This window comes from Astyanax mexicanus, chromosome 6 (assembly GCF_023375975.1).
Source record: "Astyanax mexicanus isolate ESR-SI-001 chromosome 6, AstMex3_surface, whole genome shotgun sequence".
NCBI lineage: Eukaryota > Metazoa > Chordata > Actinopteri > Characiformes > Acestrorhamphidae > Astyanax > Astyanax mexicanus.
In genome coordinates, this window is record NC_064413.1 from 41667654 (window position 1) to 41694002 (window position 26349).

The 26349-nt window shown below is 36.0% G+C and overlaps 3 protein-coding genes across 7 annotated transcripts in view; all 3 read left to right on the plus strand.

Annotated features, from left to right (window-relative positions):
- The window catches only part of adam15 (ADAM metallopeptidase domain 15), a 47373-nt gene extending 40509 nt beyond the window's left edge, over positions 1–6864 (plus strand). Inside the window, exons 21-25 of one of the 4 annotated variants that reach the window (XM_022673581.2) lie at positions 351–419; positions 1566–1646; positions 4657–4725; positions 5506–5681; positions 5846–6864. In XM_022673581.2, the coding sequence (XP_022529302.1) occupies positions 351–419; positions 1566–1646; positions 4657–4725; positions 5506–5681; positions 5846–5918 (468 nt within the window). In that variant the 3' untranslated portion in view covers positions 5919–6864. The remainder of the gene's footprint in view (positions 1–350; positions 420–1565; positions 1647–4656; positions 4726–5505; positions 5682–5845) is intronic. The other 3 variants (XM_049480508.1, XM_022673582.2, XM_007249672.4) reach the window with 3 other exon arrangements.
- A 1147-nt stretch (positions 6865–8011) lies between these two features.
- LOC103029682 (semaphorin-4A) lies at positions 8012–18013 on the plus strand. Its single transcript, XM_022673584.2, has 14 exons — positions 8012–8304; positions 11981–12141; positions 12236–12289; positions 13091–13186; positions 13282–13375; positions 13510–13632; positions 13729–13856; positions 14740–14921; positions 15025–15160; positions 15249–15438; positions 15529–15644; positions 16478–16641; positions 16791–16867; positions 16973–18013. The coding sequence occupies exons 1-14, from the start codon at positions 8166–8168 to the stop codon at positions 17467–17469; spliced, it is 2157 nt and encodes a 718-aa protein (XP_022529305.2). The 5' UTR covers positions 8012–8165; the 3' UTR covers positions 17470–18013.
- A 960-nt stretch (positions 18014–18973) lies between these two features.
- On the plus strand, positions 18974–25428 carry si:dkey-7j14.6 (CD20-like domain-containing protein). 2 transcript variants are annotated; one of them, XM_022673585.2, is made up of 7 exons: positions 18974–19097; positions 20117–20331; positions 21494–21595; positions 21835–21891; positions 22743–22895; positions 23689–23808; positions 24672–25428. In XM_022673585.2, the coding sequence occupies exons 2-7, from the start codon at positions 20152–20154 to the stop codon at positions 24783–24785; spliced, it is 726 nt and encodes a 241-aa protein (XP_022529306.1). In that variant the 5' UTR covers positions 18974–19097; positions 20117–20151; the 3' UTR covers positions 24786–25428. The 2 variants fall into 2 exon arrangements, with proteins under 2 accessions (XP_022529306.1, XP_007243210.2); XM_007243148.4 differs by having other exon boundaries at positions 18991–19097; positions 20126–20331.
- The last annotated feature ends 921 nt before the right edge of the window (positions 25429–26349 follow it).

Genomic DNA, 26349 nt, shown 5'->3' on the forward strand with positions numbered 1-26349 from the left:
AGCTATATACTGTATACACATTACCTCCCTCTGCTTCCGGCTTTTTACTACATTTATTTTAAGAGTGCAAGGAAATTCAGACATTCTAGACCAGGAGTTTTAGCTGTGTAGGAACTGTAAATACGTCTGATCTCACATCCTTCATCTCTTCTATGTGTAACTTGACCTAATTCTGCAAAGCAGCCATTTCAGCCTCACCACAGTCCACTGCTTGCTCTATGAAACCCACAGCTTCTACTTTCTCACTTTAAACTGAAATGCGTCATTTGCTATTTCCCTTAATAACCCAGTTTGTGCATGTGCTGTCTGCTTCTCTCTCTCTCTCTCTCTCTCTCTCTCTTTTTGGTCAGGCTCAGGAAAGGCCTGCTCCTCCTACTAAACCTCTCCCACCTGATCCTGTCTCTAAACAGCCTCCTCAGGTAAACTGTCCCTGTTGCCAGAGAGTGGCCGGGGGGCAAGAGAGTACCTCACAGTTGTCATTATTATTGGCTGGCGAGGGCACATGCTAGTAACAACATGAACATGTTATTCACATATACAGTTTTCTAGACCAGAAAGTATAATATTATATATATACACACAGATCAGCTATCAGTATAGCGTAATGTATATCAGTCCTATCAGACCTTTTCCTGCACATTAATTTATTAATTTTCTAATTAAACATGTGCACTACAACTTAGGATGTGCTTGTTTTTAGCTGTATAGGTGGGTTAGGTGTGGTAAATCAAGGATCGCTCTAAAGACCAGCTTATATTGCACCAAAGCTACAGTGAAACGTACAAATACCCCACACCAAAGCTGCTCATCACAGGAACTCCCACAGAAACCCATAGCATAATACAGCTGACTATATTATGGCTTTTTAAAATGTTGTTTTTAGTCCTGACTCAGAAATACTAATTTGTACTTATTGATGTTGCTGTTCTCTTGGTAAAGTAAAGAGATGGTTAACTCAGTATGTTAGGGTTAGCTTTTAGCTTGGTACAGGTAGCCGCAGTGCTTTAGCACTGAGTCACTTTAACCCCATGGCTCTTCCCAGATCTCCTGTTAGCTTTTAGTCTATCACAGATACCTGCTGGCTTCTTCTCCTTGTTTACAGAGTTACAGAGTACTCACTGGCACACTCAGGAGAGAGGAGAGATGAGACCATAGTGTGCTTAGTAAAATTCTTAATGTCTTTTGGTCAGTTTTATACAAAAGAGTAGCAGATGTATTAGTGCAAAGAGATTAATATAAACAAGATAGAGAAACACAAAAGTTTCTCATTCCAGGCATTCCAGGGCAATTATGGATCCCAGAGGATTAGTCTAGCAAAAACCTTACACTTTAGACCCTGCTCAGATGAAAGTCATTAGCTAGTCATTTTTACTCATTGTTATAGCCTTAACTGGTTCATTTAAACACAAACAAAAATGTGTTGTTTTTGTTATATAATGTATCCATATACCATATTTGTACCTGCAAATAACTATGATGTCTAAAAGATTCATAGTAGCTACAGACTGTTACTAGACTTCTAGACAATTATGTATGACACTGTTCTGCTCTCTCCGCCATCCTAGTCATCAGGGCAACGCCCCGCCCCTCCCACCAAGCCCCTCCCTCCTGACCCAGCCCCCTCAGAGAGCAAGTCACAGCGAAAGGTAGAAATGGGTTACGGCCACGCATGACTGCGTGTTTAACTAGCTCAAGCAGATAGTCTTAATCTCTGTGTGTCATAGTTGCTCATCTTACCAGAACTAGCAATCATCTCATATAATCTCCATGTAGTGCTGTGTGTACGTACATGCTCGTTGTGTAGCTGTATGTGGCAATGCATGTGATTTCTGTCCATGTCCGGTATGATTACTCCAGAGATCATCACTAAAGCGCACTGGGTGTTTGTACAAATCCTTACACTCTAAAGCATAGTTTCTCTGCAGCAACATTTAGCAACATGTATTGTTCGCATAAATATTAATTAATAGTAAAAATTACGTTTTAAAATATGTCTGGGTGGTGCAACCATCTAAGTGCTCATCCTGTCATAGCTGTCAAAATTCCAAAAAAAATTCCAAATGATTGACGATGACTTAACTGAGAAACAAATTTGAGTACAAAAACATTTAACCTCAAATCAGAAAAGTCTGGAACAATATGGATATTGCATATTAATAAAACACATAATAAAATGTTTTAATATATATATTTTTTTGCAAAAAATATGAACCCAAGATGTTTCATGTTTTGTCTGGTCAACTTAATATTATTTGCTACCTATTTCTGCATTTCAGGCCAGCAACACATTCCAAAAAAAGTTTGAACATCTCATATTGTTCAGTATAGTACAATTTGGTACAGTGTACTCTAAACCATGACAAAAAACAACCATCCAGACTGTAATTAGTAACAAGTCTGATTTGATCAGTAATGGTATGGGATTGTGTCAGGACACTTCTGTGATGCAGCATTAATAAAAAAAAAACATTTACTAATAAGATATTTCAACAAATATCTGTGTCCAATCAAATAAAAGCCAAAGTAAATGTAAAAAATACAGTTTTTTTGTTGATTTTTCATACTGTCCAGACCTTTTCTGATATAGGGTTGTACATACCGGTACATAAACATGGAAAATGAAGCTTCCTCTGTGTAATCTGATCTTGCATGTTTGTGTGCTTCTGTGCTGAATATTTTTGATTAAGCATCCACATACATTCAGGACTGAACACTCCTTCCTGAAATCTTTAATCAGGAAAGAATACTACAAGACAAATGGAGTATGGATATGGAGTATACATCTGTGCATGTGTTTGCTTTTTTTGAAATAATCATTTGTGTCACAGACACAATAAAAAAGATAATTGAATTGAATTAATGAATTGAACATTTGTGTTCTAAAGAAAATAAAGGCAAAAGCAAGTAAAAATCATGTTATTAAAGGAGGAGACGGGATTCAATATCTTTTTTTGACTGAGAAATTGAATGATTAACTTGGACATTTCACTTGTACGATGTGCTTACGGTGAGAAACCTTGCTTTAAGTGCGCGTGAATGTTCTGTAGTTTTAGCTAGTCGATGTTTTGTTTGTTTCTGTTCACTGTGAAGGGAGACAGAGTACGTACAAAAACAAGACACCACAAGAGAGACAATAACCTTTGTCCCATTGGCTGTTTTAGCTGTGGTAAAGCTGTGATCTTTATCTCTTGCCACAAATAGATTTCTAAATGCTCATTTGAACACAACAGTTTAAGTCCCACATCCAGTTTTAGAAGAACAATTGAGCTCTTCCAGTGAACAACCTTATATCAACCATTTCTCCCCTTTAAATAATCTATAATCTATTTCTTTACTATTGTGAGTTTCTTTACTGTAGTCTTCATGCATGATTGAAACAATATAGTCCAAATAAAGCCCATTTTACGTTTATTTTCCTTTTTCTCCCCGATTTTGAAGGCCAATTACCCAATCTTCATTCACAATTAAACTCCCCCAATCACTAGACTTGCACCTGCCTTTTCCAATACATGAGAAGTCTTTTAGAACTGTCACTGATCACTGGTCACTGGCCAGCTAGGGAGTTTATAGGTAAGCACAGCAATGATACATCAGCTAGCAGATGCCTGTGCTGATTAACATTAAACTAGGAGTGATGTAGGGAGGTAATCCTATCTACTCCCGACAGAGAACAGTGCAAGTTGTGCAAGTCAGACTCTGGTTGCTGATGGCAAGCAGCATAAACCAGGATTCGAATGGGCGATCCCCAGATTCCCAATTTAATTTCTTCATTGAATTTTATTTATGCATAAAAATGTTTTCCAAATTTAATAGAAGAGAACTGACTTCTGAAATGAATTACACATCTCTGGAAAACATGAGACCACAAGAAATGGCTGAAATAACAAAAAAGATGCAAAGCTTTAAGACCTCAAATAATGCAAACAAAACAAGTTCATGTTCATAAAGTTTTAAGAGTTCAAAAATCAATATTTGAATAAATAACCCTGGTTTTTAATAACAGTTTTGATGCATCTTGGCATGTCCTCCTCCACCAGTTTTACACACTGCTTTTGGATAACTTTATGCCACTCCTGGTGCAACAATTCAAGCAGTTCAGCTTGGTTTGATGGCTTGTGATCATCCATCTTCTCTTAATTATATTCCAGAGGTTTTCAATTTGGTAAAATCAAAGAAACTCATAATTTATAAGTGCTCTCTTTTTTCCAGAGCTTAAAAATATTATATATAGTCAGTTCTTGTTAACTTACCATAAGCCTCCCAACTGACCATGTCCCAATTGCTTAATGCTTTTAGGAAATAGTATCAGCATCTTAATGACATTGCGAATTCTTTAAACTGTATTAAAGTCGTTTTAGCACCAGTAAATAGCTTTTTTTTTTTTCTTTTTTTTTTTTACTTTGACAGTATAAAGTTGGCACCCGTCTCTGTCTCCCATTACAGTCCTGATCACTAAGTTAATGAAGGGTCTATGTTAATCGTGCTGGAGTGGTGCATGGCCTGTGAATCTGTGGTTGATTTTTTGGTGGTTGGTGGATTAGTGTTGTGATGTGAGGATGGAGCGTAGAGAAGTCTCAGAGAGTGCTGCTTCTCAGTTCTATCCATCTTCTTCTCTGTTCAACTCAACACATCTGATCTGTACAACTGGATCTCCAGCTGACGGTGATGCGCCCAGCTGCACCCAGCAAGCCCCTCCCCCCAGACCCTGTCCTTTCACACAGACAGGTACTAGCACCCAGCGGACCTGCAGACAGATGGCCATGCTGTGCTCTACTGGATATAACATTCATTACATTGATAGATTCTGCCTCTTTTTATTACTTAGTACTGTTTAATCACATGCTAGATCTTTTCAGAATGGATTTTAATTTACTTTTGTTTTAAAGGAGTAAAATGATGGTTTGTCAAAAAAAATTGTTTTGAAAGTCTGTATTGTTTAAGACCAATGTATTCAACAAGTATGATTGGGATGTTTTTTTTTGCATTCTGTTACTGATTACCAGATAATATAGTTTTCATTATTTTTGGATTACTTGCCATTTTAAAGCCATTTTTTCATATTTAAACTAAAAAATGTGACGTATAGAGTCAACAAACCTGTCCACATAAAATAGATATCCTGTCTACCGATACCTGATGTTCAGGTCTACAAAGGTGCTACAAAGGATCCTTTTAGTGGTGATTACGTGCGTAAAGAACCTTGTAAAGATTTAACACACGGCTTCTTTACAAAATATGTTTCTTTATAAAACCACAAATTGTTTATATTCAGTGTATCATACATGCACCTGACATTTCTGTAAAAATGGTTCAGATGCTTGGTCCGATCATTGTTTGCGTCCAATCATTATTATAAATAAAGTCCCATACCTCCTTGAAATGTATTGGGCCTGATTAGAACCTTAAATTTACCAAATGTTTGACCCCCACATCTTCAAGTGCTCATCAGTAGCTCGTAAAGTGACAGAATCTCGGTCTCTGATGTTCAACTCTTTCCTGTTTTAGATACAGAGCCCTCCTATCCCTAAACCTCCGGTTCCCAAGAAGCCTTTGCCTGCAGACCCCTCTGGTTACCCTGCTCCCCTACACCTGCTGACTGTGTCTGAGCCATCAGGGAACCACACAGCTGCTGTTCCCTCCCCCAGCTTCCCCCCCTCTGCTGCTGCTGCAATTCCTACAAGGTTGGCATACTGTCTTAACACAGTATGTGTACTAATTAAAAATATTGTTTTATACATTGTTACAGTCCTCTTTTTACATTAATAAACAGCCATAAAGTTTGAAGTTGTCATCACAGAGCTTTGTAACTAATACTGATTAACATTTCCTTTTTTTTTTCCCCCAGACGTGCTCCGTTGCCCCCGGTTAATAGGGGCCAACATCACCCAAGGAAATACCCCAACCCCACTCCGATGTAATGTAAGTGAGGACTTGCTTTCTTACTGTTGGAGGATCACACGTGGATGCGCTGAAGTCTCGCACAATTCTAATTGCACTGACCATGAGAGAAGACTCTGCACAACTTGCCCATGGCTTAAAGTGGATTTTCTCAAGCACTCGGGTCATGATCTCTTCCATTTCTGGTTGGTAGAACTAATCAGACTAGTTGTGCTGGACCTTTATTGGCTTTACAGACTTCGGAGGAGAAGAACCTAATTCGGAAGAAATGGATATGAGAGAAGGTGTTCCACAAGATGTTCCATTCAGCACAAATGCAACATACATGCAGTATGATTTGCCAGTCAGTGTCTTGAAGGTCAGTCAGGCAACGCTCAGCCTTTGTTCAAAACCCAGTTTGGGCATCTGACCAGTGTGGCCAATGAGTATCCTAAAGAAGCAGCCTTACCTGCCTGTGCTGGCCTGGCTAAACCAGATGAGTGATGTCTGCATGCTGCTCTGGAGATGTGTGCTCTGCAGCCTTTCTGATCAAAAGGCTAAAAAATCACAGTTTCAGTAATTAACTAAGAAATTCTAGAGATTGACTTGGCCTTTCCCAGTTTCTAAAGATCTGCAAGGTTCATGAGCTGTTGTGGAATTGTTTCCCATTCTGCTGCTGTATTGTCTCCAACAAGCTACTGTACTATGGACAAGGTTTCCTCATTACAAGAAACATTGAATTGTCCCCAGTGTGTCTGTGGAGCTCAGTCTGTAAGTGCAGTTCTGTTGTGCACTTTTGTGACTCATCTCAGTTGAAGAAATCTCACATCTGTATCAGTGGAAGGATGACTCCAGTGCTTGGCATTCGTTTGGACTTTTTACTCTTTGTTATTTTGTAAATACTGAAAGAGAATGTGAGAGATTGGAGTGTATCATGCAGTATACATTATTTTTTATGCAATAAACATGGAACCTATTTTTAAAGAACAGACTACTTTGTCTTTTGTTGCATTAGTGATGAGTACAATAAGTCTACTTATAAACAGCTTTTATTAATTAGACATGTCACTACTTCTGAGAGAATTCAGCGTAAGTACAAATGGTCTGTGGTTAAAGAAGAATTTATTGAAATTTCCTTATAATTTAAATTGGGACGCACTTTGAGAAACTTTAAAGTGGGGTGGCATAGAACAGTTTGTAACAGAACCCTTTCTTACTAGAAGGGCATGAGGGAACTCATAGATGGGCACTATTTAAGACACATTATCAAAATCTTGATCTTGATCTTCAAGGCACATTATTGTCTTTTATTGCAGGCATTTAAGCATTGTGTCTCTTTTTTTGCACTCTAGAGCAGTGGTTCTCAAGCATCTCAAGGTGGTACACTAGATGACCTGCTTGCATTTAAATATTAAGAACTGAAATCTATTAATCTACGTTTTCACCTGTAATTTTCTATCTGACATTACATTAGTTAGAGTTTAGTGCTTTACCCGTTAGAACCTGTATGTAAGCTACACTTCAGTCTTTCACTCTCAGAATTACAGTATTATCATTATTACATCTGTTTTATTGGTCCTACAGTAAAACATTGTGGAATGCCACAATATATGATAACCTACATCAATCAGACAGTCACCAACAGTTCACTACAGTTTCTGCATTATAGTTTCATAGCTTAATAAGATAAAAACACTGTAGTTAACTGCTTCGCTCTCATGTTGTTTGTTTTCTATCTCAGTAGGATAAAATACTGTTTTAACCAGAAACAATAACCAATCGAATAACTTACCTAATTATCTAACTTACAGACTGCAAAAGCGAGCAAGCTCCACACAACAGGTGAAGAACAGTTACCTAAAGATATGATGACATGTATATGTGTGGATTACATGTATAGACTACTGTGTTTAAATAACTGTGTGTGTGGTAACACGTGTACCCCATCGCCTCCCACCCCCACAAACCCCTCATTTCCTCTCCTTTTGCGATTCCGCCAGTGTTCTACAGTCCTACAGCTATGGTAACAAATGAAAAAAAGAAAAAAAAATATGCAACCTTGCAATAACTGTTACAGCATTGTTATTTGTTGGTGTTTGCAGTGTGATATGCAGACTGCCGCAGTGCAAGAAGTGTGAAGTATCATTCAAGAGAATTATTTTTTTACTTTCAGAGAAGAAGTGCTGGTGTAATGACTTCCTCTTCCCTTCACAGGAAGACACAGGCACGGGGTGTTTCAGTTTTATTGTACAGGTATTGTGAAGACTAAGAGCTAAACTGAAGAACACATGCTGGTTGCACACAGTCTTCTCAGGTCCATGCCGACTATGGCAGGAGGGTATCGAAGCTGGAAATTTTGCTTCCTACTTTTAGGACTTTTGCACTTCACTCAAAGTTCCATCTCTCCACGGACCACCTTCCTCCCAGGTCAGTGCAGTTTCAGAATTCATCAGTTCAGTGGATTTATACTGATGTACTTGTCCTAATGACTATTGATCACACACAGTGTAAAACTATTCTCAAAATGATCTCAGTGATCAGTCAGTACTAACTAAACATCAGTTTGTAAGTCAGCTAGAGAGAGTTACTTAGCCTCAAAATTAGTTTAAAGATTTTGTTTTAAATTAAACAATTTGTTTTAAATGGTCCCCAGTCAATAAAAATACCTTCAAAAACTACACACTTACAAAATAAAGGTTTACTCAGTGCTTCAAAGCTTTGATGCAGTGTGTGTCTTTGCCAAGGTTGTGTTTCTGAGGTAGAGTTATGGAAGCGTTTCTGTGGTTCTGGTTAATCAGAAAGTAAGACTAACAGAACCAATTCTGACTTAAAAAAGAAAAATTTTACTTTATATAATCTGTTTATCTAATTTATTTTTAATAAACATGCTACAACTGTTTTACCCTTCCCCTGTGCAAGTAGCAGAAATAAAGTCCCTCAAACTAATACTGCATTAAGTAATATCTAAAAAAAAAAAAAAAAGGCAAAAAAAGCTTCTCAGAGCTTCATAGTTTGAATGCATAATGCATACTCGGTTTCTGGTTATATCAGATAAGTGTTTCAGAGGAAGCATTTTTGTGTTTCTGGTTTTCAGCAGCAAATAAGACAAACAGTTAGAAATTTTACAAAAACAACTAATTTGAAATACTAAAAATCTAAATATATTATAAAATAATAATATAATATATTATTATATAATACAGCCTAATATAGCCTAAGTTTTAATCAATGTGCTAATACTGTTTTATTGTTACACTATGATGTGCACATTTGCAGATGCACAACTTGGAATAGCAAAATATTTAACTTTTAATCAGTAGTATTCTAATTATTATATTGTATTAAGTATTATTAACCTTTGATTATTTGGTTCTTTTTAAAGCAACTATTTTTCTTTTTAATTATGAAGATATATAGATTGCAGGAGTTATGAACTTTGTCAACCACTAAATGACGTTTATTATGTTTTTTCCTTTAAATTATAAAATGACTAGGTAGAACACCACCACACTACACTGTTACTGTGTAACATAAGCTTACAGAATAGAAAATATTTAAAAGCAAAATACATTAATGCAAAAAAAACATAAAAATTTATATTTGATGCCAAGTATCAATAATGTATCGCAAACAAAACGATACATCGCTGTATCTATATTTTATCACACCATTATTCATATTGACACCTGTTTCTATTGGAAGTCCATAGATGAGTAAATGTATTAATGTACATTGCACTGAGCTCAGTTATACTAAACTGTCTTTAAATAAAAGCTTTAATTCAGGATAGTTATATTAGCAATACGAGGACTTAACCTCCATTAACTTTGATTGGCTCAGATATTAGTTCAGCTAGCTTTAATTCAGGATAGTTATATTAGCAATACGAGGAATTAATCGAAGTTAATGGAGGTTAAGTCCTCGTATTGCTAATATAACTATCCTGAATTAAAGCTTTTATTTAAAGACAGTTTAGTATAACTGAGCTCAGTGCAATGGAACTGGTGGTCTCAAGCATTGCTAAACCACAGGGAGCACAGATGAACCACAGTAGCATGCAAATTCCATTTATGGTGATCTAGTTTATTTGAGTCAGAGGTCAGAGCATGTTAACATAGTGTACCGGATGAGTAAGATAGTTGTTCTAAAACACAGAAAGGAAAATTATACATTTACTGTTTACCTCATTTAGAAACTGAACTCTGTGTTAGCTCCATGTAGGTACATAGATGTTGGTGCTTAATAACAGACTTCATTGTTGCCATCCACAATTTGTTTCCCTGTCATTCATCTCATGTAAGAGTCTGCTGTTGACCAGATATAATTTGTGTGATGTATCATTCTCAACACTGCAGTGACACCTAGTGACATTTAGTAGGAGTGTGTGGTGCTGGTAGGAGTACATCATTCAATGCTGCATTACTGGAACTGCATTACTGTGGAAGACTCAGGCTGAAATAGGGCTCCACCACACCATAAAATGTGATAATGCACCACAGGCACTTTTTCAGGTTTTCTAATCTACTAGTGAATTAAAAAAAAATGTATATTATTGAAAAGTTACTTTATTTCAGTAATTCAGTTAAAAACTTTAAACTCATATTATGTAGATTACACACAGAGTGATCTGTTTTAAGCATTTATTTCTTTTATTGTTGTTAATTATGGCTTACAGCCAATGAAAACCCAAAAATCAGTGTCTCAGGAAATTATAATATTATATAAGTCCAATTGGTACTTTTTGAAGTTTGGGCAGTGTGCCAAGTCCTGCTGGAAAATAAAATCCGCATCTCCATAAAAGTTGTCAGCAGAGGGAAGCATGAAGTGCTGTAAGAAAACACTGCACTGACTTTGGACTTGATATAGTATAACACAGTGGACCAACACCAGCAGATGACATGTCTCTCCAAACCATCACTGATTGTGGAAACTTCACACTAAAATTTAAGCAGCTTGGACTGTTTGTCTCTCCACTCTTCCACCAGACTCTGGTCCCTTGATTTCCCAATGAAATGATCAGCAACATTTACTGATTGTCATTGATGGTTTGTAGAGTCATGTCATGTAGGCCATAATCGTCAGCAGTAAAAGAAATAAATGCTAAAACTAGATTACTCTGTGTCTAATCTATCTGTATAATTTATGAGTTTCACCTTGAATTAAATTACTGAAATAAACTTCAATGATATTCTATTTGTTTGAGATGCCCTAGTATGTGAGAAACCTATTTAGCATCTCATGATAAAATATTATCACAATACTGTGATTCTGTGATACTCAATATATCGCAAGACAATTCTATAAGATACATCATATCATGTATGTTTGGGAGCAGTAATAAAATAATGATAAAATGTAAAATATTGTGTGGACTATTTTGCATCACAAGGGTTTTTTTAAGTGCTACCAGAAGGTCCTGTGATGATATTTTGGGATTGTCTTCCATGTTTTTTCCAAAAAGAGAGATAAAACCTTATTATTTTTTAGTGGAAGTCAATGTTAAAAAAAAACTTTTGTTTCAGATTATTATTTTTATTTTTTTAAATCTACTGGTTCATTCATCAATATTTGACACAGTAGTGAACTAAAACTGTACAAAAATGAAGATACTTGTTTTTCATTGGACATTGAAGGTAATGTATATAATATATGAATTACTTTTATTTTATAACAGATTTTTTACAAGGCATTTCTTCAGTGTTATATGTTGGTTTAGTTAATGTACCTCTATCTTCCAGTATTGTTACAAGTAAATTTGACATTGTTTAATGTATTTAATATGTTAAACTATCCTAAAAAGGATTAGGAAGGTTTAATGAGGTATCTTAATGATTGTTTATTGATGTATTGGCAGATGAGACCACAAACACAGTTCATTGCTCATTCCCTTCTCAAATACAACTCAGTCAACTCTTTTGTAACTTCAGCTGGTGTGCCATGGCAGAGAAACTCATATACTGCGGTAGACACCAGCTCTGGTAGACAGCCTTACCCAACATCAGTTAAGCTAAACCACAGCTTTCCTCAGAGCAGCATTATAGACACACGCACACCACAGTGGAAACTTCATTCTCAGCATAAACGGTCATCTCTTGTTTAACAGGAAACCCAGGCAGAGTGTTATCTCTGTACGATGTCTCTGATGCGCTGAACACCACAGTACTGCTGCTCAGTCCAGATGCTACAACCCTGTTTGCTGGTGCTAGAAACGCTGTGCTTTCATTGGACGTCAGTCAGCCTGATGTCATCACACTGAAAAGAAAGGTATGTTCAGAAAATATTAGTCAAATATGCTATATTTCATGTTAAACACAGACCCTAAGAATGAAGGTTTTTTATTTGTTTTGTTTTTTTACAGCATGACTGGGCACCAAAGGATGCTCGAGATAGATGTGGGACCGACCAGCTGAAGGTGTTTCGTGTTTTGCTGTCATTATTATATATATAGCCACCTACATTATATCACAGTTTCACTTCCTCTTGCTCTCACATAAGTGTTTCAGTACATCTGACAACCAACAAAAGAGCCTTATAGGGAAAATCACATATTGCAGCACCCAATCACATTAAGAACAATAAAATAGAATAATAACTCTACATTAGTAATATATTCATAAATAACAAAACATACTTATAGAACAATATGAACAATCTTAACAAGTAACAAAGTATTCTAGATCAACAAAATGCCCTATCTTACAGGGATTAAACAAAGTGGCAATGCACAGAAAATTAATATAAAAATTAAAAGAAGTGTAATGTCCATCATGTACTCAGTTTGTTGCTGCTCAAATGTTCATGATTACGTAGATGTCCAAAGCTATCATAAACAAACTGATACAAGCTTATGATAAACAGATTAAATAAATTATATTTTTCATATAGAGCACATTCATATAGAGAACTTCTAAATTGGTATGCATGATCTGTTTTTTTTTCTCAACAAAACAAAAGTACCACTTGCTGCATTTGGTGCCATGATTAAAAAGCACAATCTTTTAAAAGGTGTCAAAGTTTAAGTTTATGCACAAAAGGCCAAGATGTGTCAAAACATTACAACCATGCTTGACATGCATTTGGTTCTGCATGCTACCAACATGGCTCTCAGATTACAAAATCTCAGAAAGGATTTTTATTGTGGAATCCTATTCTATATATAATAAAAAAATACAATAAATAGCTAGCTTCATATTTTTTCTCAAATTTTCTGCAGAATTGTGCCAACTTCATCCGCGTCTTGCAGTTCATCAACTCTACTCATCTGTACACCTGCGGGTCATTTGCTCTCAAACCTCATGACATAATCCTTGTAAGAATCTGTTCTGTTGTTTCAGTCATTAACTTTACTTTTTGCCACTGCACTGGTCTTACTCACTCTCAGTTAACTTTGCACCTCTCTGTTAGACTGCAGATACCCTGTCAGTCAGCAGGATCACTCAGTCTGCTAAAGGTCGCTGTCCGTATAAAGGATCTGAGAGAAACACAGCTGTTTTTGTTGGTGAGTTTATGCAGTTGGCTATGGATTCACAGCATCTTATTAATCACTGATTATTAACTTATGAGGCTGATTTTGATCTGTATTTTTTCTAATTTGTTTGTTTTTTTTCTTTCACATAACCTTCCTGTCTAAAGATGGAGAGCTCTATACCGCCACAACAAATGACTATAGTGGAAATGAACCCATTATTTCACGCCATTTCAGCAAAGAACCGAAAAATGACCTCAGTCTTGAAAAGTTGCAGAACATACTCAATGGTTTGACCATTAAATAAAAAAATCTGGTTCTGATGTGATTTGTGAAGCTTATACATTCTAGTAAATCAAAGTAACTGCTCTTTATGTTTCTTGTAGAACCTACATTCATCAGCTCCTTCTACACCCCTAGTGAGGGGAAGGTGTTCTTATTCTTCAGGGAGGACGAAGCAGAGTACAACTTTATGCAACGATTCACTGTATCACGTGTGGCACAAGTTTGTATAGTAAGCATATCTCTCATCACAACACTGGTGCTTGAAAGTTTGCGAATCCTTTGGAAATCACTGTATTTCTGCATTAATTTGAGCTAAAACCTAAATCATAAAATCTAAAATAAATTAGTCAAAAAATGTATGCTATTTTTTATATATTGAGGGAAATTATTCAATGTTCCATTTATTTTAGTGGCAAAGGCGAGTGAATGTTTGCTTTCAGTATCTGGTGTGACCCCCCCTGTACACCAATAACTGCAACTAAACTTAAATGGTAACTGTTTATTAATCCTCCACATCAACTTGTATAAATAATAGCTTTTTCTCTGTGCAAAACAGGGATTGAACAGGATTGAAATTAGGACTCTGATACACATTATCATTGCACTATTTGCTTTTGCAGTGTCATGTCATTAAATATGATAAACTGTGAATCTAGACCAGATCTGTGTTTTTCTTATCCTGTTATTGTAACTTATTGCAGTGTGTAGTCATATCACTTTCCCTTCTGTTTTTTTTTCCTTTCTTCCTCTTTCCTTTTCTTCTTTCTTTTCTGTCTTTCTGATGGATAACTCCACTTCTTCATTTCTGAAGTTATATATTTTGCCGGCTGCAGGAATTATGAACCTGGCTGAATGGCTACTGTTAGCAATTAGTGGGAGAGACCCCTTTGAGGGGGATTCTGATAAGAGTGTTTTTGTACTTTCCTGCATTGACCATCACAGAATTTACAGTTTTTTGTCGCATTCAAGGCCATCGTTTGGCCCAAGGCAGTTGATTGGTTTGCTTGCCTTGCTGAGTACAGGGTCTACTTCATTCTGCCTGTGCAGTTCTCAGAAATATATTTTCTGTTTCCTGTCCCTGTTTTATTTATATAATATTATTTTTTTTGCAGGATGACAATGGAGGGCAACGTGTCCTTCAGAAGCGCTGGACAACATTTGCTAAGTCTCAGCTTGTGTGCCAAAGGGAGAAACAACTGCCCTTCAATTTGCTCCAGGATGTCGTGATGGTGCCACCACCAGAAGGCGAATCACCTGATAAAACCCTGTTCTATGGCATATTTACATCTCAATGGTCCATACAAACTTATTAATGTATATTATTTAGCTTCCGGGAGATTATTGAAAATATGTGGTTTTCTATAAGTTTTGTATTCTCTTCACTCTCTTTCTCTCAGGCTATCTGGTCAGTCTGCAGTGTGTGCTTTTACACTAAGAGACATTAAAGCAGTGTTCTCAGGAGACTACAAGACCTACAGTTCAAAAACCAACCAGTGGACAGTCACACCTAACACAGATGCCAAACTGGGCAAAGTAACACAGACTACACCTTGTTTTCTAACACCTTTACATTTTTAAACAAAAAAAATATAGTAATAATAGTAATATATATGTTTTTCAGTGTGGGTTACATAATGGCAGTGACGACTTGCTGAACTTGGCGAAGAAGAACTTTCTGACTGCTAAGCCTGTGAAGTCTGTGGATCAGAAGCAGCTTCTTACAGCCACAGAACAGCTATACAGTCGAATCACAGCTCAGAGAGTCCAGGCTGCTAATGGCCACACCTATACTGTCCTCTACCTGCTTACTGGTACGCATCTGCTACAGCTAATCTAGTAGAGCTATTCTTTTTTCATTAAGTGATTGTGCTGTTATTTTGACAATGCTAATTTTTATTTAGGGACTGGATTCCTACAGAAGGCTGTACTGCTAAAAGACAGAGCCCATATTATTGAAGAGATTCAAGTTTTTAAGCAACCGCAGATCCTTACAAGTATACTTCTGTCTGCAACAAAGGTACTAAATTATTATTTTTTTATTGTTGTCTATGCCTTTCCTTTTGTTTATGTAATTTTATCCCAATTCTCCCCAATTTACACAGCCAATTACCCAACCCACTCATTATTGGGTCATCAGATTCCCCCTATTGCTAGTGATGCCCCAACACCAGGAGGGAGAAGACTAGCACATGCCTCCTTAGTTACGTGTAAAGTCAGCCACTGCCTCTTTTTGAACTTCCGAGTAACATAACAGCACGCTCAGAGGAAAGCGCAGCGACTCGTCTCTGATACGTCAGCTCACAGACGACTTGTGCTGATCGACATCACCCATTTGGAATGATGTGGGTAAAGCGCACCATCTACCCACCCAGAGAGAACAAGGCTAATTGTGCTCTCTCGGGGCTCTGATAGCTGATGGCAAGTTACATGAACAGGATTTGAACCAGCAATCTCCTGATCTTATTGGCAGCTCTTAGCCTGCTGGACCAATCGGAGCCATGCCTTGCCATTTTTTTAAATCTTTTATACACCAGGTCCCCAAAGAAAAACCAGAGCAGAGCAGGTAATATTTGAGTGGTGGATCAGCCTGAGCACTGTATTGATACTGACATAAATGAGTAATTAGGGAGCTCCTCTAATTTTCCCCAACAGCTGTCATCTTTGGCTTGGCTTTTTATGCAGCACCATTACAGAGGTTTACCTGTATCTGGTGTCTCAATGGAAATACACAAACTAGAGTAGAAATGTTGTGTAATGGTCCATAAGAAATAAGTTAAAGTTTCCTCTATATTGGCTGATTAACAGTGGGTGATGCAGTATGTAACGAGTACTTTGGTGTTTCCTGTGTAGGGTATGGTGTTCGTGGGCTTCTCTGAAGGTGTGATAAGGGTCCCTGTGTCGAACTGCTCCTTCTACTCGAGTTGTGCAGAGTGTGTGCTGGCACGAGACCCATTCTGCAGCTGGGACTCACAGGGGAAAGGCTGTGTTCCAGTCTCCAACATGTATTCCAGCTTGTGAGTTATTCTAACCAAATAAGATGATTTTAAAGTGACACAGAAAATTATTGTTGTCTAGTGATCTTATCTTACAGTATTGTTCCAAAACTCTCCTTCTTTTTGTGAATGTGTGTGTGTGTGTGTTTGTGTGTGTGTTACACCTCAAGACATCAAGATGTAGAGAATGGGAGTGTTAAAGAGCAATGTGAAGACTTGGAACATCAGAATGGCACACCTGTCCCAAGTAAATACATCTAATCTGGTTCACCTTTCTAATATAAATGACTTACCTATAAGTGGTCAGATTTATTCTCAGTTTATTCTAGTTTAATAATTTTCCATTCTCCAGAAGTGGTACGGGCTCATCTTAACCGGTTGGTGAAGCTGCCGTGTCACTCAAGCTCCCGACTGGCAAAAGTAAGCTGGAGGTTTGCTAATCACAGCACTGTGCCTCAGACCCGCTTCCTGCAGCATGGAGACGGCAGCCTGGTCTTCCGTGCCACCCCCAGCAACGCCCTGGAGTTCCAGTGTGTTACTGAAGAGCAGGGATTTCAGAAGATTGAAGCGATCTTCTCTCTGAAGGTGCAGGCTTCCCCGCATTCCTACATCACTGCACAGCAGCATGGTGTAGAGTTGGAGCTGATGCCTCAACCTCTTTTGGACAAAGACACACCTCAAAAGACCTACTATAATGAGATGGTTGCGCTCTCCTTTCTGTTTGTTGTGGCTCTCTGTGTGATCGCTGTCGGTGCAGTTCTGTGGAGGAAGAAGAGTCAAAATAAACCTGTTACTGAATATGCAACTAATGAAGATTTCTCCATTGAAAGGAGTGTTACAACACCTTAAATAAAAGTATTTAATAGTTAAAAGAACCTAGAGATTTACACAAACACACACACTGTAGTTACATCTTAAATTTACTGTCATCTGACCAATTGCAACATGAACCATGATGCTCTAATTTGGTCTTTGGTGGTCAGGGATTTTAAAAAGCTGGTCCGCTATGTGAAAACATTACACTGTAATGGTAAGCTAGTTTGTTAACCAGCTCCTGACTTGACTCTGTATTGGTAGTGTACCTCAGTCTTGTTGGTCAACCAGCGTAGCTATGCTAGGTTATACTGGTTATCTAGGTTGGTTGGTTTGATCTTGCTTGTAAAATAGCTTGAACAGCTTGGGCTGTTTCTAGATTCTTTAAGAATAATATCACCTGCTTACCTGTGTAAAATATTGCTTGTGTTCATTGATATTACTTGTTTACTTATGTTTATCTAACTTATACTATGTTATGCCTTGCATTGTTTATGTCAAGTATTTCTTTAAATAAGTTACCAGATCAAGTATTTTTGGAATGCTGTATATATTTTATATTAAACTAATGGCAAAAATATCTCCACCTTTTTACTGTACAGCTCTTGTTGTGTATACAAGAAAACTTGGTAGTGTGGGTAACATATTTTTTTTTTATGAAAACTGTTTGCAGATTTTGTACAGTTTTATATCAGTGGTGACAGAATTGACCATACTGTTGGAACAGACATAAAATATAGATTTGTAATTACTGAAATTGCATAATCTACAAAAAAATATATGCAATTGGTTTCATGAACTTATACAAGTAAGCAAACACACAAATAAAAAACTATACTGAATTTTCTATTTTAATTAAGCAAGAAATAGTTGGATGGAGGGATGAAAAAGAGATTTTACTTCCAATTGCTTTTTTAAATTTGGCACCAATTCTTCACCATACCTGGGAGTATGTTCATGTTCTATTTGTTTTATTGTAGTGTTTTAAGATCAAATGTTTAATCAGATTGATAGTGATGGGTAACATTCTTTATACTCAGCTTTACTACAGTGATGTAAGTTTATTGTTAACACTCTGTTAACCATTTTATTTTATAGTTGTACAGTTCCTATTTCTCAGAGATGTATATTCAGAGTGAGCGAGTCATCATGGCAAACAGTTTTTTCCCTCTTCCATACAATTTGCTATATCATTGTAGATTCACTTTTTAAAATAAACGCCAAATTCAACGTTGATTCAACCATAACATCGATGTTAATTAAATGTTAAAAGACCAGCTAATTAATTCAAAACTGATTACTTAATTTCTTCTGACAAATGGTTATCTGGCAAACATGAAATGTTTCCCCAATTCCTGAATAATCCACATACTGAGCGATTTATTACACACTCTACTTACTTAATTAAATTAACATAATGTAAAAATAAAACACTGTTTTATTCTTTACTTTGCTTTTAATGCAAATAAAATTGCAGTTTGTCCGGGTGAGTGGGGAGAATGTTTAGTTTGTTTTTATTCCAGTTAAAAAAGTTCAGTGGCTCCAAAAGGGTTAATGTGTTTCAGTGGGAGAGGAGGAAGTCTTTCCCGTAACCTGAAGAAACTGAAACTAAAGCAGAGTTCACAGAAGCACCTGGCAGAAACGGACGAGCGAGCGCGTGTTTGGTAAGTCTGATTTTATTAAATAAGCTATAAAAGCTGAGATATAAGACTTATTTTGCCTTTAACCTTTTTTAAACCACTCTAAAACAATCGACGGCTGCTTGAGCTCAGTGTAGATTACATGTCTCTGATAGACATGTTTACACAGCAAGAAATACGGTTTGAACAATTCTCAAACTCTTCTAAAAGTCTGTATTTAAACGATTAAATGTATTTATCGTGATAACACCATCTGCCAACCTGTATTAGTGGATAAATATAGCAGGTAAATAAAAAAAGGCATTGTTTTCCTTAGTCCCACGCATGCGCACATCTCTAGGCCTAAGACTCCGTTTTAACAGTTTAGAGCTCTGGAAAAAATAAGAGACGACTTCAGTTTCTGAATCAGTTTCTCTGATTTTGTTATTTATAGGAGTATGTTTGAGTAAAATTAACATAAAATATGGTCATTTAGAGCATTTATTTGCAGAAAATGAGATGAAAAAAGATGCAGAGCTTTTAGATCTCAAATAATGCAAAGGAAAAAAGGACTTCATATTCATAAAGTTTTAAGAGTACAGAAATCAATATTTGATCAAATAAGCCTGTTTTTTAATCACAGTTTTCATGCATTCTAGCATGTTCTCCTCCACCAGTTTTCACACTGCTTTTGGATAATTTTATGTCACTCCTGGTGCAAAAATTCAAGCAGTTCAGCTTTGTTTGACGGCTTGTGATCATCCATTTTTCTCTTGATTATATTCCAGAGGTTTTAGTAATAAAATAATACAATAATAAAAAAAACTCATTATTTTTAAGTGATCTCTTATTTTTTCTATAGCTGTATATATACTGTTTTAAAATCCAGCTCTAGACCAGCTATTCATCCTCAGTAACTAGCTCTTGATCAGCATAGGTATGTTTTTTTTCTGGATGACCAGCTGCTCTTCAGCTGGATCATATTTTATTAGGGTGTTCAGGCTGTACCTGAACACCATGGGTGTACAGTCAGTACCTGAGTCAGATTGTATTTAAATGTTTAGGTTTTGCAGATCTGACTACCAGACAATCTCCAGAAATGGCAACCTCAGTTTCCACTGCTGCTCATGGGGTTCGAGTGGTGACCCACATCATCCCGCTGGAGACCCCTGAGCCACCATGTCCCACTCAGAGCAAAGACAGCAAACAGAGCGAGAATAAACCGAGCAAGCCCTCCATGACCAGTACATTCCTGAGGGGAGTACCTGTAGCTCTGGGAGTAAGTGCAATCCCCCATTTCACTCACTGAACACATAACACTTCCTTAAACTAATGACATGTAGAACAGGGCTTTGTCACGGGGCTTCACCACTTAAAGTCTTAGTCTAATGTAGAGTGGTGATTCTCTTAAATTAGTAATATTTGTGAAATATAAAAAAAAAGTTTTAATTTTTATCCCTTTTTAAGTCTTTGGGCTTCGTTTGTCAAGCATCTCAAGGTAAAAGGTACTAAAAAGATTTTTTTTGTAGAACCGTAATATTAAGATGTATCTTGTTTAAGATCACTTATTTATTGTGATATTTTTTTATTTGCAAATACTTAGAATTTGATCTACTAAAACTTTTTTCTAGTTTTCATCTTCATATTTTATGATATTTTATGAAATTATGCATAAATACATTTCAACAAACATGTATCTAATTTTTTATCATCAAAGTAGTAATAAAATACAATCAAATAACCAGGTTCTTCAGCGTAACAGGGTTGAAAATAAAAACAGGGTGAAAGGGACAACCTTTATTTCAATACAGTATGGATCTATTTATCTGTAAAATTATTTTTTAATATTTTATCCAAAAGTATGCCTTGATAATAAAATTGTATATTTTGTCTGACCATCCTGTTAATTGTATAAATAGTTACAAGGATAAATATTTTCAAGTGTTTATCCTGGATGCAGGCGCTGCTGGGCTTTCCCAGTATGGCGTGGTTGAATGTGAAGGTGTTGAATTTTTTACATAATAGTGGCAATATTTTCACAGTGTTAATTACAATATTTATTTTTGGTGTTAATTGAAAATGTAATGATGGTCAGTTGGGCCTTGCAAATATATGTTTGCATGTCATTAAGTTTTATTTTACATCATAATACAAAGACCATAAATTCTATTAAATAAATGCCGATACAGACTGTATTTTTTGCACGTAAGCATTGCCACTGTTAATGGAGACCAGAACAAACTGTCTTTTGACACAGATTTCTTATGTAGATTAACAGGACAGACATTTCTCAGGTTTCACTCTAAAGATTCATACACACATTTATTTGTTAAATTGTGTTCACACTCATGTGGGGGGGTGCTTCTAATGCACAATGAAAAACATTGAATTTATTTTAAGAATTTTCTCTTGCAACAGAATAATGCTCAAGTTTTATTTAGACTGTGCAGATCTTTGTTGGGCTGGTGATGGCGGCTCTGGGAACAATTACTTGGGTCTCAGGTGTGCTTCGAGGGGAGGTTCCTTTGGGCCTTGGAATATCGGTGAGTGAAAACATGCTAAAGTTGAGAGTCTATTACACACTGTACTGTATCCTCTGCTGTTCTTTACCTACTCTGCTGTATCCACTGCTTAAAAAAATGACTATCTACACTATATAAGATTTCAGTAAATATTACTTTTATTGTGTATTATCCTATTTAATATTGTTTTGGTTTAGAGTAAAGATATTAAAGTGAACTTACATTTATGAAATATTAAATCAATCACGCTTCTTTTGCAGTTCTTCATCTGTGGATCTGTTTCTTTAGCTGCAAACAAGGGTACCTCTCCTGGACTTGTGAGTGATCAAGTGACATTTATTTAATTTTCCTTAACGCATGTTTAGATATATATAATTTTGGTACCACTTTAAAATAAGACTACCTTTATAAAGGGTTTATAAATGGTTCACAATTAGTTTATTAATCGTTATTAATTAGGTTGTAAATGCCTTGAAAATCATTAATAATCAGTTATAACACATAAGTAGAAAGGGTAACAAATGACCTGTTGTTTGCCAAATAGTGAACCCACAGCTATCTATAGTGTTGCCCTTTCTAATAATGTGTTATTAATTATTAATAATTTTTAAGGCATTTACTACATAATAAGTAACCATTAATAAACTAATTATAAACCAATTATAAACCAATTGTAAACTTTATTAAGGTAGTCTTATTTTAAAGTGGTACTATCATTTTTAAAAATGACTGCATTGTCATTCATTTTGATCCAATTTAAGTTGTATCTAAGATGTATTTAAGATGTATTTACGGTACATGAACCTGTGTAATCAGATAATGGCAAAACGTGAGTTTATTTAAGTCAGCCAGTAATCACATTTGATTTGCAACAGCCAGTAAACTCAAAGTATATGTCTAGACTTAATGCATTGTATGCAAAGTAAATAATTAAGTAACTGCAGTAATCCGATTATTATCCGTTTATTGTAAAACACATGTACTGACACTTCATCAAGGTTTATTGATTTTAATGTTTGATCATTTTTTGCTCTTGTCACTCTTCATCACTATAAAATTCCTATATTTCTTACCACCTGTATGACGGGAGTATTTTATACCACTGTTTTGAAAACAGTATGTTGTAAACTGATGCAGTATATTTAGTTTTTTTTTTCTTTCTGGTTAGATTAAAAGCGCATTGGCCCTGAACATCATTGGTGCAATGTTGGCTTCAGCAGGTGTTTGCTACTTCGCTTATGTTCTTGCCATCCCACCCAACCTGGATGGATGTGGGCAGAGTCAATACTATAACTGCACGAATATCGCATGGACATTAACTGTGAGTGTTTCAGTGCCATTGCTTTTATCTTTTTGTTTGCAGATGTGTTTAATTTTAAAATGAGTCTTTCTTGACCTACAAGCATATGTATTTAGGTATTTACTACTCATTTGTCATTTGGAATATTTACCCAGCTAAAATGCTCATGTCGGGCTTACTTAGTTCGAGTAAATAGGAGAAGAAAACTGGTAATGTCTTCAATTGAGAACTGGATTTCTGGATTCTTTGAGTTACTGAGTTACTGGATTCTTTGTGACACACAGTGGCAGGCAGAGCTCCTACCACCAAGCAAAACTGCAGATTATCAGACCATTTCTCCTCCAGCTTTGACACAGAGCAGCAGACCTTTCTTTTCATGGTTTTAATAGTTCATAAAATCTTACATTAACCAGTACATTACATATAACCAGTCTTGACCAACTTTTTAGAGCAGAAGGAGGAAATACAATTTGTTAAATTGTTATTGTGTCAGTATTCAAAGCAGGTTCTAAGTTTTTTTGAGTTACCAGTAATTCACAGCTGTTTATCAGTCAACTGTACACTTACATTTTATCGTGTGAAAATAGATATTGTATTTCTTACATTTTGATTGCAATTTTTTAAACATTTCTGTGAATTAAAGCTGATAAATCTACACCTTAACCACATATTGACTGCTTAATTTAAAATCTACTGAAGTCGTGTTGAGAAGCAAAATAAAAAAAAATTGTCAATGTTTACATTCTTTTGGCCCTGACACTACAATAGTTAAAAATTTGTCTTGCTTGTCATTCATGTGTTTTGGGGTCTGCAGAGTCTGATTCTTGGAGTGAAGATTACTCTGCTGGTTCTGTGTGTGCTCGAGTTGTGTGTGTGCACTTCTCTTGCTGTCTTTTCAGCCATGGCCATCCATCAGGCTTCAGTGACCAAAACGGTAAGATCTGTACAGCAATGTTTCCTCACTGCCACATCCTTTCAGAACTCTAAAACGTATATAATTTATATCAAAGCTGCACTCATGTAAGTGATATAACCAAATGTTTTGCAAAAGTATCTTTAAACACAGGATTTGATAAAAAATTGCCTCTGTTTAAGTAGCCAAAAAGTCACATATTTTACTTCAGACATTTCACTGTTCTGATTTTATATAGGAGACTAGTTAACATATTTAGTCTTGATTATAGTTGTCAAAATGAGTGTTATCAGATATAATACATTTTCATGCAATTTCAGTTACCTGATTCACTTTTTATTTAGTTAATTTAAACACAACATATTTGGTATGCTGTTTAATGGGAAAAAATAATATTTAATCAGTATGGCTCTACAAAGCTAAAAGATTGGAGATGGATATAGGCGTTGGTGGGATAATTCAGTTGGTCAGAGCATGATGCTAAAAGTGCAAAGGTTTGGGTTAGATGCAAAAAGTGTTTTGGTTTAGGTAAAATGTCATTGTCTGGGATTGGGATCTCACCAAGACTTTAGATTTGATGCTGTGGGATGGGTCAGGCTTAAACTGAATAATTTAGACTGTATTCAAGATTAGAACAAAGCTTTGGGCATTTTTAAAAGCTTTTCAAAGCTTTTAACTTTTTGGAAGTTCCTTCTACAAATCATCAGCAGGGAATTTCCTACATTGGCCAAAGTTTCTCTCAGGAACTCCTCTACTTCCATTTATGATAACTTCTTGTTCAGCTTGTTTGGCTAGTTTGGATACAGCGCAGAAACTCTGCCTGTAACTGCTGTAATCTGTGTGTTTGTGTGTGTGTGTGTGTGTGTGTGTCATGGTGAATTTAGGTGGATGGCGTGCAGACGGCTGTGGCAGTGTGCTACAGTGGGCATGAGCCTCTGCTGAACGGAGGAGGAGAGGATGTGAACACTTTTGGTCAGCCTCCAGCCTACCAACCATAAATGATTACATAAGGAGGAAACACTCACTTCACTTTTTCTCTTTTCCTTTTTTCTGAAGATCACATATAAAAACACATAAAAGTACATTAAAAAGTACATAAAAGCACTAACACTATGTTATCTCTGTTCACTGATTATATAATATACATGATTAAACCGTCAACAAAATATTTAAAGGACTAAGCTATCATCACGGCCTTGTATAATCGTTATATATCCAAAATGCCAGTTTTACAAAGGGAAAATATCTTAATTTTCAATATAACTGAATGAAAAAATATTTTATTTTAATCATTTTGGCATTCATGTGATTCATAAAAACTAACAAAAAAAATCTACAATTTTCTTTGCATAATAGTGACAATACATAGCAGTAATTCCCAAAGTCAGTCTTTGTAACCTGATGCATGACTTGCTTGACAGCTAGTTAATGTGTTAAATCAGGTGTGCTAAATAAGTGAAAATACCAAAAATGGACTGTAATTGGAACCCCTGATATACAGTCTTTAGACGTTTTGCTTTGCTACTTATATCTCATATAACAGTAGCAGGTTGTAATCTGGTTTTCTGTGGTGTGGGGAATTTTATTATGCTCTTCATAGATGTTTGTGTTAAAAAAATAAACTCTACACTTTTTTCATGACTGTGCCTCGGTTTATTGTGCAGATCTACCGCTCATTGATAAAATTCTTGTTGAATGAGACACATCTGATTGATCTCCTCGGCCTTCATAGTGAAGTAAGACTACACCTTTGTTCACAGTGCCTGCATCCAGCCAGTGAATGGGCATTTCCTCACATGCAGAGAGGCACAGTGTAGGCTTTTTAAAGAGTATGTTGTTGCTGTGCAAAAAAAAAAAAATCATGCAACAGTTTTTGTCTGATTTGTTTTTATGCTCTGTACACTTAGAAAATAAATTATCATGACCAATAGAAGTTCTCAAAGTTATTTAGGAATGGTATTTTAATTTTATTTGACATTGACTTTAATTCAAAGTTTAGGACATATTTGTCTTCCCCTGTAAAAATATCATTTTGAAGATGTTTTAATTTTTTTTTTTCATCAGACAGCAACAATATACATCTTCAAATCCACACATAATGCAGCAGGCTTGTGTTAGGATCCAGATTGCACTCACAGCTGTTGTATTGTTTTTTTGCTCTGTCATCATTTGCACTCTTTGTGCACATCTTGAAAAGAAAGGTACTTTAATCTTTTATTTGAGTAATGCAGGTGTGAATGTAGAGGGAAGAACCTATTTGAACTATTAATAACTGTCACAAAGATAATTTTCTGTTTACACTCACACATCTCTTTTCTCTTCATTACAAACAGGGGTATTTATAGAACTAAATGTGGTTATTGCTGAAACCATGACTTCGCTCAAAGAACCATTTTAAGCTCAATTTTTGGAGTGTAGTCAGTATGTAAATAGATCCTAAAGTGTGACTTTAGGGGACAGCATGGGAATGCCCACATTTGTTTTGAGGTGTTATATTGTGAGTGAAGTTGAGTGTGTGAATATATGTGTACACGGAATACCTCATAGAAGGCATTATCTTAC

Coding starts and splice junctions, on each gene's coding strand:
- LOC103029682 (XM_022673584.2), top strand. CDS start 8,166: ATGCTGGTTGCACACAGTCTTCTCAGGTCCATGCCGACTATGGCAGGA. Junction 8,305..11,980: donor ACGGACCACCTTCCTCCCAG/GTCAGTGCAGTT, acceptor CTTGTTTAACAG/GAAACCCAGGCAGAGTGTTA. Junction 13,376..13,509: donor AAACACAGCTGTTTTTGTTG/GTGAGTTTATGC, acceptor TCCTGTCTAAAG/ATGGAGAGCTCTATACCGCC.
- si:dkey-7j14.6 (XM_022673585.2), top strand. CDS start 20,152: ATGGCAACCTCAGTTTCCACTGCTGCTCATGGGGTTCGAGTGGTGACC. Junction 20,332..21,493: donor GAGTACCTGTAGCTCTGGGA/GTAAGTGCAATC, acceptor AGTTTTATTTAG/ACTGTGCAGATCTTTGTTGG. Junction 21,892..22,742: donor AGGGTACCTCTCCTGGACTT/GTGAGTGATCAA, acceptor CTTTCTGGTTAG/ATTAAAAGCGCATTGGCCCT.